The following is a 17,080-nucleotide window of genomic DNA, read 5'->3' on the forward strand; positions in this document are numbered from 1 at the left end:
GGGTCCCACCCCCCCGCCAGGAGCTGGGGGTGGCACAGGGGGTGGCACACCCGCGGGGACACGCGGGGACACGCGGGGACACCCGAAGCTCCCCGGCCCCGCCGCGGCGCCGGGGAATCCCCGCCTGGTGCCGGGGTCTCCCCGAGAAAATCCCTCCCCAGAGCCCCTCCGGGACACCCGGGCACCGCCGCTGGATCCGGGGACACGGCGACATCCCAAGGGAAGGCAGAGAGCCGTGATCCCCCTCCCCGCGACACCCCCAACCCAAAAGGGGGGGAGACCCCATCCCCATCCCGCCCGCCCGGGGAGGGGTCGCGCAGCCCGGGGGACCCCCCCCCCCCCCTACCTGCTCGTGGTGCTTGGGGCTGGGCTGGGGGGTCCCGGGGGGGGCTGCAGCGGGGGGGTCCGGGCTCCCCACGCCCCCCCTCGGTCGCCACCGCGCCGGCGTCCCCAGACAAAGCCGCCGCGCCGGGTTCTCCCTGCGCCTCCCCCACGCGCTCGGCTCAGCCCGAAGGACAAAGCCGCTCCGCCTGGCTGCCCCCGCCGGGCCACCGCCGACCCCCGCCCGCGGCCACCCGGGGGGCGCCCCGGCTGTGCCCGCAGCCCCCGGCACCGCCACAGAGCCCTCACGGAGGGGGGCGGGGGGGGGGTGTCCCCCCAAATCTCGCACACGCCCCTGTAGAGCCCCGAGTCCCCACGGCAGGGCGGGGGTCCCCAGCGCTGAGCAGGGGGTGTCCCCGCGGTGCCCACCCAGCGCAGGGTCCCCAGGGGTGGGCCAAGGTCACCGGGAAGGTCGCGAGGGGCGGGGAGGCCCCCGTGTGTCCCCAAGGTCCCCGCACGTGGAGGCCACGAGGGCCAGGCGGTGCCAGAAGGTTCCCGGAGCCCCCGGTGCCCAGCCCGGGCCCGGCAGCGGCACCGGGACACCGCTGGTGGCCGGACGTGTCACCCCCACCCCGGTGTCACAGGCGCGTCTGGGGCGCGGGGTCACCCTGGCTGCGGTGGGTGCTGAGCCGGGTGTCACCCCGCTCAGTGTCACCCGTGTCACCCCGCTCAGTGTCACCCGTGTCACCCTGCTCAGTGTCACCCGTGTCACCCCTCTGTGTCACCCGTGTCACCCCGCTCAGTGTCACCCGTGTCACCCCGTTCAGTGTCACCCGTGTCACCCCGTTCAGTGCCACCCGTGTCACCCTGCTCAGTGTCACCCGTGTCACCCCGCTCAGCGTCACCCGTGTCACCCTGCTCAGTGTCACCCGTGTCACCCCGTTCAGCGTCACCCGTGTCACCCCGTTCAGTGTCACCCGTGTCACCCCGCTCAGTGTCACCCGTGTCACCCCGCTCAGTGTCACCCGTGTCACCCCGCTCAGTGTCACCCGTGTCACCCCTCTGTGTCACCCGTGTCACCCCGTTCAGTGTCACCCGTGTCACCCCGCTCAGTGACACCCGTGTCACCCTGCTCAGTGTCACCCGTGTCACCCCGCTCAGTGTCACCCGTGTCACCCCGTTCAGTGTCACCCGTGTCACCCTGCTCAGTGCCACTCGTGTCACCCTGCTCAGTGCCACTCGTGTCACCCCGCTCAGTGCCACCCCTGTTACCCCGCTCAGCGTCACCCGTGTCACCCCTCTGTGCCACCCGTGTCACCCCACTCAGTGTCACCCGTGTCACCCCGCTCAGTGTCACCCGTGTCACCCCTCTGTGCCACCCGTGTCACCCTGTTCAGTGTCACCCGTGTCACCCTGTTCAGTGTCACCCGTGTCACCAGGGCCACCCCAGCAGCCAAAACTCGGGGGAGCCCCGAGTGCCACCAAGCCCTCAAGCGCGCTCACGCCTTTGGTGACAGCAGCCACATTGTCCCCAAGGACGGGGACCCCCCAAAATGCCCTGGATCCGTCAGCTGGGGGTGCCCCGAGCAGCCGAACCCCGCAGGGGGGGCGTCCCTGATGTCCCCTCACCACAGCAATGTCCCCTCACCACAGCAATGTCCCCAAACCGCAGCCATATCCCCACGCCACAGCCATGTCCCCACAGCCATGTCCCCACACCACAGCCATGTCCCCACAGCAATGTCCCCACAGCAATGTCCCCAAACCGCAGCCATGTCCCCACAGCCATGTCCCCACACCACAGCAATGTCCCCACACCACAGCAATGTCCCCACGCCACAGCAATGTCCCCACACCGCAGCCATGTCCCCACAGCCATGTCCCCACACCACAGCCATGTCCCCACACCACAGCCATGTCCCCACAGCAATGTCCCCACAGCAATGTCCCCAAACCGCAGCCATGTCCCCACAGCCATGTCCCCACACCACAGCCATGTCCCCACACCACAGCCATGTCCCCACACCACAGCCATGTCCCCACACCACAGCAATGTCCCCACGCCACAGCAATGTCCCCACACCGCAGCAATGTCCCCAAGCCACCAACACCGCAGGGAGAGCGTCCCCAGTGTCCCCGCACCACAGCACCCCCCGGGCAGGACATCCCCGCTGTCCCCGCACCCGCAGGGGGGGCGTCCCTGATGTCCCCACACCCGTGTCCCCCCCACCCAGGGAGGACATCCCCATTGTCCCCACAAACCCCGCGGCGTCCCCGCTGTCCCCACACGCAACACCGCACCCGCAGGACACCCCCGATGTCCCCTCCCTGTCCCCCCCCCGGCAGGACATCCCCGCCATTCCCACACCCTCAGGGAGGGAGTCCCCGCTGTCCCCACACCCCACGCGCGGGGTCCCCGCAGCTGCCACCCCCGGGGTGTCCCCAACACCGCTCCCACCCCCGGGGGTGTCCCCACACCGCTCCCACCCCCGGGGGTGTCCCCAACACCGCTGCCACCCTCGGGGGTGTCCCCAACACCGCTGCCACCCCCGGGGTGTCCCCAACACCGCTGCCACCCTCGGGGGTGTCCCCAACACCGCTCCCACCCCCGGGGGTGTCCCCAACACCGCTGCCACCCTCGGGGGTGTCCCCAACACCGTTGCCACCCCCTCGCCCGCTCACTTGCCACGGCCCCGGGCTACGGGGAGCGTCGGGGTTCGCCGGGGTTCGCCGGGGGGGTCCGGGGGGATCCGGGGGGCGCGGGGGCGGCGGGCGCTGCCGGCCCCGGGCCCGGCGGAGCGACACTGGCGACAACGGCAGCGTGCGGGGGGGGGGGAGGGTGGGTGGGTGGGTGGGAAGGGGGGGTCCGGGGGCTTCCCCGCCCCACGCCCCCGCGTTCCCCCCACCCCCCCCGGCAGGGCAGTGACCTTGAGGCCGCGGCGCTGGCGGTGGGTGGGAGCCCGGGATATTTTTAGCCGGGCACTGTCACTCGCAGCGCGTCCTCATTGTCACCGCCGGGGGCTCCTCCCGAGCCACCCCCCTGCCCCCACGCCGCCCCCCCCCCCCCCCCCCCGCCGTACCGGGGGAGGATGAACAGGCCCCGGACACGCCGGAGCCCCAGAACCCCGGGGAAGCCCCGGGGAAGCCCCGCCGCGGTGCCCCCTCCCCTTCTCAAACCTCCCCCCTCCGCCGCCACCGGGCAGCGAGCGGGGGGATCCTCCCGAGCCGGGGGATTCCCGGGAATGCGGGAATTCCCGCCAGCCGCGGCTTTCCCCAGCACCGGCACCGCCCTGGAGCTGAGCTGGGGGGTCCCCCAACCCCCCCCTCCCCACCCCAAATCCCCCCACCTCCCGCCAGCCCCCGGCCTCCGCTGCCCTCGGGCGCTGCCGCCGCTGACCATGGCCCGGCGGCGGCGACACGTGCGGCGCCGAGCCCGGGATCGCAACCGGGGGCCGGGGGCGAGCCTGGAGAGCGGCTCCGCGGTGCCGCCGAGCCCCTCCCGGCCGCGCCGTGCCTCGGTTTCCCCAGCGCGCAGGCGGCGGCGGCCGCGGGGGCTGCGGGAGGCGGTGCGGCGCCGTTGCGATGCCGCTCCACACGCCCAGCCCCGGGCACCCGCCCCGCCGCTTCCCGGGGCTTCCCGGGGGCCTCCCGGGGCTTCCCGGGGCTCTCCCGGTGTTTCCCGGGGTTCTCCCGGTGTTTCCCGGGGTTCTCCCGGTGTTTCCCGGGGTTCTCCCGGTGTTTCCCGGGGCCTTCCCGGTGTTTCCCGGCCGCCGCTGCGGATAAATGCGGCCGCCTGACGGGTCCCCAAACCCCCGCGCGTCGCCGCGGCCGCGGGGCTGGGGGCGATCGCCCACCCGCGGGACCCCCCCGACCCCGTGGGGACCCCCCGGTGACCCCCTTGGACCCCCCCCCGGTGACCCCCCCGGTTTTGTTCCACCCCCCCCCCCCCCCCCCCAAAGCTCTCGGTGTCACCCCCGGGGGTGCTGGCGGTGGGGAGGGGGCGGGGGGGGACCCCGGGATTGGGGAGGGGGGTGGGGGGGCTGGAGTGTCCCCCCCCCCCTTCCTGCAGCCCCTCCCCCTCCTTTGTCACCCAGGCGGGTTTGGGGACACGGGGGGGGAGGGGGGGCTGGCACGGGGGGGGAGGGGGGTGGGGTGCGGGGGGGTGAATTTGGGGGTATGATTTTGGGGTGATTTGGGGGGGTGAATTTGGGTGTGCATTGGGGCTGAATTGGGGCTGAATTTGAGCTGAATTGGGGCTGAATTGGGGCTGAATTGGGGCTGAATTTGAGCTGAATTGGGGATGAATTGGGGATGAATTTGGGCTGAATTGGGGCTGAATTGGGGCTGAATTTGAGCTGAATTTGGGCTGAATTGGGGATGAATTTGGGCTGAATTGGGGCTGAATTGGGGCTGAATTTGGGCTGAATTGGGGATGAATTTGGGCTGAACTGGGGCTGAATTGGATTGTGCGAGGGGTGTGAATTGGGGGTGTGCGAGGTGTGTGTATTGGGGGTGAATTTGGGGGCTAATTGGGTGTGAATTTGGGTGTGAATTGGGGTGTTTATTGGGGTGAATTTGGGTGTGAATTGGGGTGAATTTGGGTGTGAATTGGGGTGAATTTGGGGTGAATTTGGGCTGAATTTGGGTGTGAATTGGGGTGTGCACGAGGGGTTTCGCGAGGTGGGTGTGCAAGGGGGGGTGAGAACAGGCGGGGTGTGCGCAGGGTGTTGTTCAGGGTGTTGTTCAGGGTGTTGTTCAGGGTGTTGTTCAGGGTGTTGTTCAGGGTGTTGTGCAGGGTGTTGTTCAGGGTGTTGTGCAGGGTGTTGTTCAGGGTGTTGTGCAGGGTGTTGTGCAGGGTGTGTGTGCACAGGGTGCGCGGGGTGTTGTTCAGGGTGTGACACGCGTGTTCCCGTGAGCCTGTTCGGGTGTCCGTCTGTCCGTGTGTCCCTGTCCGTGTGTCCCTGTCCGTGTGTCCGTGTGTCCGTGTGTCCGTGTGTCCCTGTCCGTGTGTCTCCGTGTGTCCCTGTGTCCGTGTGTCCGTGTGTCCGTGTGTCCCTGTCCGTGTGTCCGTGTGTCCGTGTGTCCGTGTGTCCGTGTGTCCCTGTCCGTGTGTCCCTGTGTCCGTGTGTCCGTGTGTCCGTGTGTCCCTGTCCGTGTGTCCGTGTGTCCCTGTCCGTGTGTCCCTGTGTCCGTGTGTCCCTGTCCGTGTGTCCGTGTGTCCGTGTGTCCGTGTGTCCCTGTGTCCGTGTGTCCGTGTGTCCTGTCCGTGTGTCCCTGTGTCCGTGTGTCCCTGTGTCCGTGTGTCCGTGTGTCCCTGTGTCCCTGTCCGTGTGTCCGTGTGTCCCTGTGTCCGTGTGTCCGTGTGTCCGTGTGTCCCTGTCCGTGTGTCCGTGTGTCCCTGTGCCGTGTGTCCGTGTGTCCGTGTGTCCCTGTCCGTGTGTCCGTGTGTCCGTGTGTCCGTGTGTCCCTGTCCGTGTGTCCGTGTGTCCGTGTGTCCGTGTGTCCGTGTGTCCATGTGTCCGTGTGTCCGTGTGTCCCTGTCCGTGTGTCCCTGTGTCCGTGTGTCCGTGTGTCCGTGTGTCCCTGTGTCCGTGTGTCCGTGTGTCCGTGTGTCCGTGTGTCCGTGTGTCCCTGTCCGTGTGTCCGTGTGTCCGTGTGTCTCCGTGTGCCCGGAGCAAAGGCGGGGGGATCTCCCGGTAAGGGAGGGAATTCCCGGTGCGGGACTCCCGGTGCGGGGCTGTTCCCGGTTTGGAGAGGTGTTCCCGGTGTGTGAGGGGGTTCCTGGTTTGGGGGGTGATCCCCGGTTTTCAGGGATAATTCCCGGTGTTTAGGGGTGATTCCCGGTTTTTAGGAGTGATTCCCGGTTTTTGGGGATGATTCCAGGTTTTCAGGCGTGATTCCCGGTTTTTTGGGATAATTCCCGGTTTTTAGGGGTGATTCCCGGTTGTCAGGCGTGATTCCCGGTTTTCAGGGATGATTCCCGGTTTTCAGGGATGATTCCCGGTTTTTAGGGATGATTCCCGGTTTTTTGGGATAATTCCCGGTTTTTAGGGGTGATTCCCGGTTTTTTGGGATAATTCCCGGTTTTCAGGGGTGATTCCCGGTGCCCGCCCCTCGCGGTGGCGCGGGCGGATCCCGGGGCCGCGTGACCGTCGCCCCCGCCCCTCCCCCCCCTCCCCCGCTCGTTGCCATGGCAACGTCCCCTCCCCCTCCCCACGGTGGGAAAAGGGGGGAGGGGAATCCCCGAGGGGGGAGGGGCGGGGAATCCCCTCCCTTCTCCGCCCCTCCCCCCGCTCCCGCACTGCGGGATTCCCCCAAATCCCACGGGAAAAGGGGGATCCCCCTTCCATGGGGCTGGAATCCCCCCAAATCCCACGGGAAAAGGGGGATCCCCCTTCCATGGGGCTGGAATTCCCCCAAATCCCACGGGAAAAGGGGGCGGGACCCCGGGACTGACCCAGAGCCCCCCTCGATCCCGTGGGGGGGACACCGGGAATGGGATTGGGAGCAGGGAATGGGAATGGGATTGGGAATTGGGAATGGGACTGGGAGCAGGGAATGGGAATGGGAGCAGGGAATGGGAATGGGATTGGGAATTGGGAATGGGACTGGGAGCAGGGAATGGGAATGGGATTGGGAATTGGGAATGGGATTGGGAGCAGGGAATGGGAATGGGATTGGGAATTGGGAATAAAGGAAGATGGGAATGGGAGGGGGCTGGGGGTGAACACCCCAGGAATTCGGGAAGGGGAATTCCCGGGATGGGGATTCCCGTGGGTTCCTCATTCCTCGGGAAACCCCTCCCAATCCAAGCAGGAATCCCACCCCCAATTCCAGCGGGATCTTCCACGTTTTCAGGGATAAAACCCGGCAAAAAAAGGGAAAGAATCCCCAAAAACCCTTCCCGAATGATTCCTCCCCCAGTTTCATGGGATTTTGGGAATTTTTTTTTTAATTTTTAATTGGATTCAAACACACCAAACTCACAGAAAGGGGGGGGGGGGTCACTCCTCCCTGGCTGGATTTGGGAATTCTGGGATTCGGGAACAGGAACCAGCCCAGGGGGAGGAGCAGCCCCAAAAAAAAAGAGGGAAAAGGATGAGCCTGGATGAATCCCACGGGATTTTTGGGAAGCGCGGTGGCACCTCCAGGCTGATTCCTGGGAAGGGATTTAATTCCCAAAGGAAGGGGGGAAAACCCGGGATTGGCATTCCCAAGGATTCCGGTGCTCCCGAGGATTCCGGCATTCCCAAGGGAGCTCAGCATTCCCACAGGGAATGTCACTCCCCCTTCCCAAGGCTCCTGAGCCCGGGAAAGAGGAAAAAGGGATGGGAAAAGCAGGAATTTCCCTTCTCCGGGTGGATCTGGGGCTCCAGCATCCCTGGGGACTCCGGGAATGTCACCTGTCCCCCTCAGGAAAAGCGGGAATCGGGCTGGGGAGCGGCTCCCCCCCTTCCTTCCTGAGGGATTTTCCCTCTTCCCGACCCTGCTGCTCCCAAAACCCCGAGGCTGGAGCGGCGATCCCGCTCTGGAATCTTCTGGCGACGCTCTGGGAGCGTTTTCCACGCGGTGGCCGCGGAATTCCAAGGAGGGAGTGACAGGGACAGCCTGGGAGCTGCTTTTTCCAGGGAATGTCACCTGGAGCCGCCTGGCACTGCCGTCCCCTCCCCCCCGGCCCCAGGAAAGGCTTTTCCCGCTCCTCCCGGAGGGATTTTTCCCTCTTCCCAATCCCGAAGGGACAAGGGTGGCCCCAATCCCAAAGGGAATGGCACCAGGGATTTCAGGGACAGCCAATCCCAAAGGGAACGGGAGTAGGGATATCCCCAATCCCAAGAAAAACAGGAGCAGGGATTTCAGGGATATCCCAATCCCAAAGGAAACAGGAGCAGGGATATCCCAATCCCAAAGGAAATGGCACCAGGGAGATCCCAATCCCAAGGGAAACAAGAGCAGGGATATCCCATTCCCAAGGGAAACAAGAGCAGGGATATCCCAATCCCAAAGGATTCCAGGGATAGCCCAATCCCAAGGGATTCCAGGGATACCCCAAATCCCAAGGGATTCCAGGGATAGCCCAATCCCAAGGGATTCCAGGGATAGCCCAATCCCAAAGGAAACTGGAGCAGGGATTTCAGGGATATCCCAATCCCAAGGGAAACAAGAGCAGGGATATCTCAATCCCAAGGGATTTCAGGGATATCTCAATCCCAAGGGATTTCAGGGATATCTCAATCCCAAGGGATTCCAGGGATAGCCCAATCCCAAGGGATTCCAGGGATACCCCAAATCCCAAGGGATTCCAGGGATACCCCAAATCCCAAGGGATTTCAGGGATACCCCAATCCCAAAGGAAATGGCACCAGGGAGATCCCAATCCCAAGGGATTTCAGGGATATCCCAATCCCAAGGGATTTCAGGGATATCCCAATCCCAAGGGATTTCAGGGATATCCCAATCCCAAGGGATTTCAGGGATACCCCAGTCCCAAAGGAAACGGCACCAGGGATACCCGAGGGAGATCCCGCTCTGGAATCATTTCGGGATCACGCCCCGGGAGCGTTTCCCACGTGGCGGCTCCAGAATTCCACGGAGGGAACACCAAGGAGCTGCTGGGAGCTGCTTTTTCCAGGGAATTTGGGGGAGGAGAAGGCGCCATCAGTCCGACCTCGAGAAATCCACGGAGAGAGAAAAAGAGACAGAGGGAGAGAGAGAGAGAGAGAGAGAGAGAGGAAAAAGAAGCGAATCCCGCGGGGAGAACTTTCCCGGGAGGATTTTCCCGGGAGAATCCCAGTCCGGGAATGCTGCAGTCCTATTTGTGGCTGTTGTAGGCCTTGTGCCGCTGGTTCATGGGGTTCTCCGGGGATTTCATCCACTCTTTCTTCAGGAGCTGCCGGAGCTGGCTCAGCCGCATGTTGGGATTGTCCCGTTTGAGGCGCGGCAGCTGCAGCTCCTCGAAGGCGGCGAAGGCGGCGCGGAGCCGGCGCTCGGGGTGACGCTCCTGGGGCTGGGACACGCTGTGGGGACATGGGGACATGGGATGGACATGGGGACACGCTGTGGGGACATGGGGACATGGGATGGACATGGGGACACGCTGTGGGGACATGGGGACATGGGATGGACATGGGGACACGCTGTGGGGACACAGGATGGACATGGGGACATGCAGTGGGGACATGGGGACATGGGATGGACATGGGGACACACTGTGGGGACATGGGGACACACTGTGGGGACACAGGTGGGAGCGGAGCCGGCGCTCGGGGTGACGCTCCTGGGGCTGGGACACGCTGTGGGGACATGGGGACACGCTGTGGGGACATGGGGACATGGGATGGACATGGGGACACGCTGTGGGGACACAGGATGGACAAGGGGACACGCAGTGGGGACATGGGATGGACATGGGGACACGCTGTGGGGACACAGGATGGACATGGGGACACGCGGTGGGGACATGGGGACATGGGATGGACATGGGGACATGGGATGGACATGGGGACACGCTGTGGGGACACAGGATGGACATGGGGACACAGGTGGGAGCAGAGCCGGCGCTGGGGGTGACACTCCTGGGGCTAAGACACGCTGTGGGGACATGGGGACACGCTGTGGGGACATGGGATGGACATGGGGACACGCTGTGCGGACATGGGGACACGCTGTGGGGACACGGGGACACAGGGACAGGGACGGACACGGGGACAGAGATGGACACTGGCCCAAGGGCATGGGGACACAGTGGCGAAGGAAATGGCCCCAATCCCAACGGGAACAGCACCAGGGATTTCCTGATCCCAACGGGAACGGCCCCAATCCCATCGGGAACGGCCCCAATCCCAACGGGAACAGCCCCAATCCCATCGGGAACAGCCCCAATCCCATCGGGAACAGCCCCAATCCCAAAGGGAACGGCCCCAATCCCATCGGGAAAGGCCCCAATCCCATCGGGAACGGCCCCAATCCCAAAGGGAACGGCCCCAATCCCAACGGGAACGGCCCCAATCCCAACAGGAACGGCCCCAATCCCAACGGGAACGGCCCCAATCCCAACGGGAACGGCCTCAATCCCATCGGGAACGGCCCCAATCCCAACGGGAACGGCCCCAATCCCAATGGGAACGGCTCCAATCCCAACGGGAACGGCACCAGGGATTTCCTGATCCCAACGGGAACGGCCCCAATCCCATCGGGAACGGCCCCAATCCCAACGGGAACGGCCCCAATCCCAACGGGAACGGCCCCAATCCCATCGGGAACGGCCCCAATCCCATCGGGAACGGCCCCAATCCCATCGGGAACGGCCCCAATCCCAACGGGAACGGCCCCAATCCCAACGGGAACGGCCCCAATCCCAACGGGAACGGCCCCAATCCCATCGGGAACGGCCCCAATCCCATCGGGAACGGCCCCAATCCCAAAGGGAACGGCCCCAATCCCATCGGGAACGGCCCCAATCCCAACGGGAACGGCCCCAATCCCAACGGGAACGGCACCAGGGATTTCCTGATCCCAACGGGAACGGCCCCAATCCCATCGGGAACGGCCCCAATCCCATCGGGAACGGCCCCAATCCCAACGGGAACGGCCCCAATCCCATCGGGAACGGCCCCAATCCCATCGGGAACGGCCCCAATCCCAACGGGAACGGCCCCAATCCCATCGGGAACGGCCCCAATCCCAACGGGAACGGCCCCAATCCCAACGGGAACGGCCCCAATCCCAACGGGAACGGCCCCAATCCCAACGGGAACGGCCCCAATCCCATCGGGAACGGCCCCAATCCCAACGGGAACGGCCCCAGGGATTTCCTGGCCACCCCAATCCCACAGCAATCCCCCCGGGAATTCCAGGACACGCCACCCCTTCCTCCCCAAATCCCGGGATTTCCCCGCCGGGATCCAAAGGCCAGAGGTCTCCGGGATGATCCATGGGGAATTCCATGGGGAATTCCATGGGAATTCCATACCTGAGGGCGGCGATGGCGTCCTCGATGCTCCGCGCCTCCACCGCGCCCTCCTCGGGCAGCCGCCGGTTCAGGTTCTCCTCCAGGGGCAATTCCAGGTGGGATTTCTCCTTCTCCGCTGCCGGGAAAAACGGGAATGCTGGCAGATCCCTCCCGGAGAGGGGAATTCCCTCGGGAAAACTCGATTATCCCGCTGGGAAATCTCAAAAAACCCGGTTTTCCCCTCTGGAAAAGTCAATTTTTACCCCTCTGAAAAAAAACTCAGTTTTTCCCTCTAAAAGCCTCCGGTTTTCCTCTAAAAAATTCCATTTTTTCCTCTGGAATTTTCAAAATGTTTTTCCCTCTAAAAATTTCTGGTTTTTTCCACCCTGGAAAACTCCTTTTTTTTTTTTTTTTTTTTTTTCCTTTTGGAAAATTCCAATTTTTTTTTTTTCTTCTAAAAACCTCCGGTTTCCCTCTGGAATTTTCCCTCTGGAAAACTCCGCTTTTCCTCTAAAAAAAAACCTCCGTTTTTCCTCTGGAAAATTCCTGTTTTTTTCTTAAAAAAAAAAAATCGGGTTTTTCCTCCGGAAAGGGAAACGTGAGATTGGGAAAAATGTGAACACGGGAAAAATCATGGAATTCTACGGAATTCCAACGTTGGAGACGAGCTTTGGGATCAAACCCCACCCCAAAGCGCCACATCCGGGATATTTTTTTTTTTGGGGGGGGGACGGTAGAATTCCACGGAATGGGAATCCCAAACCGCCCTCAGCCATTCCCAAACTTTCTCCCGGAAAAACGGCGGCTCCCCCCATCCCCATCCCAGAATTCCCAGGGAATTCCCGAACCTCCGTCGGCGTTTTCCTTCTGCTGCTGCTCCTTCCGGACGTTCTCCTCGATCTGCGCCCGGGTGATTTTCCCGGGATTTCCCTGCTTGGGAGTTTTCCCTTTCAGCTTGGAATCCTCCTCCTCCAGCAGGCGCTGCAGCTCCTTGCGGCGCTCCAGCTGCTCCAGCCGCCGCTTCTCCCGCTCCTCCTGGGAATTCCCGCCGATCCGGAGGGGTCAGGGCGGTTCCGGGGGGGTTGGGGGGTGTGGGGGGACCCGGGGAGGGAGGGAGGGAGGGATCCATGGAGGGATTGATGGATTCATGGAGGGATCCATGGAGGGATTCATGGAGGGATTCATGGAGGGATCCATGGAGGGATTGATGGATTCATGGAGGGATCCATGGAGGGATTCATGGAGGGATTCATGGAGGGATCCATGGAGGGATTGATGGATCCATGGAGGGATTGATGGAGAGATTCATGGAGGGATTCATGGAGGGACTGATGGATCCATGGAGGGATTGATGGAGAGATTCATGGAGGGATCCATGGAGGGATTGATGGAGAGATTCATGGAGGGATCCATGGATTCATGGAGGGATTCATGGATGGATTCATGGATTCATGGAGGGATCCATGGAGGGATCCATGGATGGATTCATGGAGGAATCCATGGATTCATGGAGGGATCCATGGAGGGATTGATGGATCCATGGAGGGATCCATGGAGGGATTCATGGAGGGATTCATGGAGGGATTGATGGATCCATGGAGGGATTCATGGATGGATTCATGGATTCATGGAGGGATCCATGGATGGATTCATGGAGGGATCCATGGAGGGATTCATGGAGGGATCCATGGAGGGATTCATGGAGGGATCCATGGAGGGATTCATGGAGGGATCCATGGAGGGATTCATGGAGGAATCCATGGATCCATGGAGGGATCCATGGAGGGATCCATGGATGGATTCATGGAGGAATCCATGGATTCATGGAGGGATCCATGGATGGATTCATGGAGGGATCCATGGAGGGATCCATGGATGGATTCATGGAGGGATCCATGGATCCATGGAGGGATCCATGGAGGGATCCATGGAGGGATTCATGGAGGGATTCATGGATTCATGGAGGGATTCATGGAGGGATTGATGGATTCATGGAGGGATCCATGGATGGATTCATGGAGGGATCCATGGAGGGATCCATGGATGGATTCATGGTGGGATTCATGGAGGGATTCATGGAGGGATCCATGGAGGGATCCATGGATGGATCCATGGAGGGATCCATGGATGGATTCATGGAGGGATCCATGGATCCATGGAGGGATCCATGGAGGGATCCATGGAGGGATTCATGGAGGGATTCATGGATTCATGGAGGGATTCATGGAGGGATTGATGGATCCATGGAGGGATTCATGGATGGATTCATGGAGGGATCCATGGAGGGATCCATGGAGGGATCCATGGATGGATGGATGGATCCATGGATGTCCTTCCTCTCATTCCCATGGGTCTTTCCTCCTTTCCCTCATTCCCAGGGGTCTCCCCTTCTCATCCCAAGGCTGCTCCTCCTCCCCTTCCCAAACCTTCTCCTCTCCTCATTCCCAGACTTCTCCCTCTCCTCTCCCTCATTCCCAGGATTCTTCTCTCATTCCCAGAGTTTTCCCTTCTTTCCCTCATTCCCAGGGTTCTTCCTCCTCCTCTTCCCAAACCTTTTCCTCCTCATCCCCAGACTTTTTCCTCTCCTCATTCCCAGACTTCTCCCTCTCCTCTCCCTCACTCCCAGCTTTCCTCCCTCCTCTCATTCCCAGAGCTTTTCCCTCCTCTCCCCTCATTCCCAGCTTTCCTCCCCCTCTCATCCCAAACCCTTTCCCTCTCAGTTTTCCCGGGATTTTGGCAATTCCCAACTTCCTCTGCTCCTCCTCCCCTTCCCAAACCTTCTCCTCTCCTCATTCCCAGACTTCTCCCTCTCCTCTCCCTCACTCCCAGCTTTCCTCCCTCCTCTCATTCCCAGAGCTTTTCCTTCCTCTCCCTCATTCCCAGGGGTTTTCCCCCTCTCATCCCAAACCCTTCCCCTCTCCCGTTTTCCCGGGATTCTGGCAATTCCCACCTTCCTCTGCTCCTTCCTCAGGACGTGTTTGTCCTCGTCCTTCCAGAGCTCATCCTCCAGCTCCTGCTGCCGCCGCGCCTCCGCCGCCGCCTTGGCCTCGGCCCTGCGGGCGCGCGCCGCCGCCGACTTGCTGTTCTCCCCCTGGAATTTCTTGGGCATCCCTCAAATCCTCTGGAAAACCGCAGGGGAAAAAAAAACGTTGCTCCGGGATGGTTTTTTTTTGGGGGTTTTTTTCCCCCCCCCTAAAATCTGGGGGTTTGTTTCATTACAGAGCCGGGTTTGGGGCTGGTTCGGAGCTGGGATCGTTGGGAATCCGCGGGGATGGGGATTCCGAGCTTTGCTGAGGTTTGCTTTCCTTGCTCCCTCGGGAATTTTACAGCCTCCTCCTGGGAATTCTGCAGCCCTTTCCCAGCTCCTTCAGGAATTCTCCAGCCCCTTAGGAATTCTCCAGCCCCTTAGGAATTCTCCAGCCTTTCCTCAGCTCCCTCAGGAATTCTCCAGACCTTTCCCAGTTTCCCTCAGGAATTCTCCAGCCCTTTCCCAGTTTCCCTCAGGAATTCTCCAGCCCTTTCCCAGTTTTCTTCAGGAATTCTCCAGCCCTTTCCCAGTTTCCCTCAGGAATTCTCCAGCCCTTTCCCAGTTTCCTTCAGGAATTCTCCAGCCCTTTCCCAGTTTCCCTCAGGAATTCTCCAGCCCTTTCCCAGTTTCCCTCAGGAATTCTCCAGCCCTTTCCCAGTTTCCCTCAGGAATTCTCCAGCCCTTTCCCAGTTTCCCTCAGGAATTCTCCAGCCCTTTCCCAGTTTCCTTCAGGAATTCTCCAGCCCTTTCCCAGTTTCCCTCAGGAATTCTCCAGCCCTTTCCCAGTTTCCCTCAGGAATTCTCCAGCCTTTTCCCAGCTCCCTCAGGAATTCTCCAGCCCCTTCCCAGTTTCCTTCAGGAATTCTCCAGACCCTTTCCCAGATTTTGGGGATTTGGTGGGGCTGGGGGAGTGAAAGTCCCCAAAACCCAGCACTGCAGAGGGGGAAAAACCGGGCTCACCCCACCTGATTTATCCCAAGCTCAGATCGGGATAAATCCCCCAGATTTCCTCAGTTTCCAGATCCTGGCTGATCCCAAAGGAATCTGCACCCCTCCCAGGCCAAATTCCAGCCTCCCACCCCATGGAAAAGGCGCCTGGAAATCAAAAAAAAACCCGGATCCAGGAAAAAACGGGATTGAGGAGCCTCTATCCCGATCCAGGGGGATCCACAGGGAGGGGAGAAACGCCTTTAATTTGGATAAACAGCCCCAAAAAACGGGCTGGGATTGATATCCAGGGTGGGAAAAGTCAAATCCAAGGAAAACGGGAGCTTTAAAATCAACCAAACACCGGGGAAAAAAAATCGCAGCTTTGGGATTGAATCTTTGATTTTAATGGCAGGTAATTTTTAATGTAATTAAATAAGGCCGGGCTGCTTCATTCCCGAGGTTTTCCCAACCTGGGATGGATTAAATCCTTCCTCCTGTTTGGAACATCCTCGGAGCCGTCCTAAAATCCCTTTTCCCGCATTTTGACCCTTCCTAAAATCCCTTTTCTCGCACTTTGACCCTTCCTAAAATCCCTTTTCCCGCCCTCCGAGCCTTCCCAAGGAGCGGGATGCGGGCAGGGCCTCACCTGAGGGGGGTCCAAAAGGGACCCCCAGGCCTGGCCCATTCCCCCCGGCCTCCCCCGGTGTCCCCGCCGCCTCCGGTGCCCCCTCTTGCCCTCACTCGGGGCCCGGGCCCGTCCCGCGCCCTCAGCCCCGCCCGGCCCCGAACCGGCCCCGCTCCTACCGGGCCCCGCCGCCCCGCCCGTCGCGCCCTTTGCGCGTCATCACCGCGCGCCGTCGCCATCTCAATGGCGGGGGAGGGCAGGGCGCGCCGCCGCCATCTTTGTTGAGGGCATGACCCAATACGACTTTGCCTCTTCCTCGCGGGAGCGGCGGCGGAGGGAGAGGAAGGAGCGGCGGGACGGGCGGGGATCCCCGCTCAGGGCGGCGCGGTGGAAAAAATCCGGGAACCCGCCGGGAACCCGCGCAATGCCCGGCGGCGGCGGCTCTGCCCGGTTCAAAGATGGCGGCGCCCTGAGCTGCTCCTGAGGGGAGTGGGCGGGGTCGCTGTCAGGCGGTGGGCGTGGCTTAAAGGGGCGTGGCCCTTTGTCACCTGCGGGAGTCGTTATTGTCACCCGGGTGGGCGTGGCCCTTTGTCACCTGCGGGTGACAGCATTGTCACCTGGGTGGGCGTGGCCCCTTGTCACCTGCGGGTGTCAGCATTGTCACCTGGGTGGGCGTGGCTTAAAGGGGCGTGGCCCTTTGTCACCTGCGGGAGTCGTTATTGTCACCCGGGTGGGCGTGGCCCTTTGTCACCTGCGGGTGACAGCATTGTCACCTGGGTGGGCGTGGCCCCTTGTCACCTGCGGGTGACAGCATTGTCACCCGGGTGGGCGTGGCCCTTTGTCACCTGCGGGTGTCAGCATTGTCACCTGGGTGGGCGTGGCTTAGAGGGACGTGGCCTTTGTCACCTGTGGGAGTCGTTATTGTCACCTGGGTGGGCGTGGCCCTTTGTCACCGGCGGGTGACAGCATTGTCACCTGGGTGGGCGTGGCCCTTTGTCACCGGCGGGTGACAGCATTGTCACCTGGGTGGGCGTGGCCCTTTGTCACCGGCGGGTGACAGCATTGTCACCTGGGTGGGCGGGGCTCACCAGGCCAGGTCTTGATTCCCAAATTCCCCCCACGCCTGTCCATGACCCCTCCCCATTCCAGACATGTCACCTGAGGGACAGCGGCCGTGTCCCCCTCAATGTCCCCCTCAATGTCCCCTCCCTGTCCCCCTCAATGTCCC

General features: G+C 62.0%; 1 protein-coding gene across 1 annotated transcript; it reads right to left on the reverse strand.

The window, feature by feature from the left end:
• Positions 1-8,926: 8,926 nt before the first annotated feature.
• Positions 8,927-16,151, reverse strand: CCDC124 (coiled-coil domain containing 124). Its single transcript, XM_005531259.3, has 5 exons — positions 16,032-16,151; positions 14,220-14,390; positions 12,118-12,304; positions 11,291-11,405; positions 8,927-9,335 (listed from the first exon to the last, which is right to left on the reverse strand). The coding sequence occupies exons 2-5, from the start codon at positions 14,376-14,378 to the stop codon at positions 9,131-9,133; spliced, it is 666 nt and encodes a 221-aa protein (XP_005531316.1). The 5' UTR covers positions 14,379-14,390; positions 16,032-16,151; the 3' UTR covers positions 8,927-9,130.
• Positions 16,152-17,080: the final 929 nt, after the last annotated feature.

The sequence above is a fragment of the Pseudopodoces humilis genome, chromosome 28 (assembly GCF_049639895.1).
Source record: "Pseudopodoces humilis isolate 2021_Gansu_Grassland_sample_001 chromosome 28, ASM4963989v1, whole genome shotgun sequence".
NCBI lineage: Eukaryota > Metazoa > Chordata > Aves > Passeriformes > Paridae > Pseudopodoces > Pseudopodoces humilis.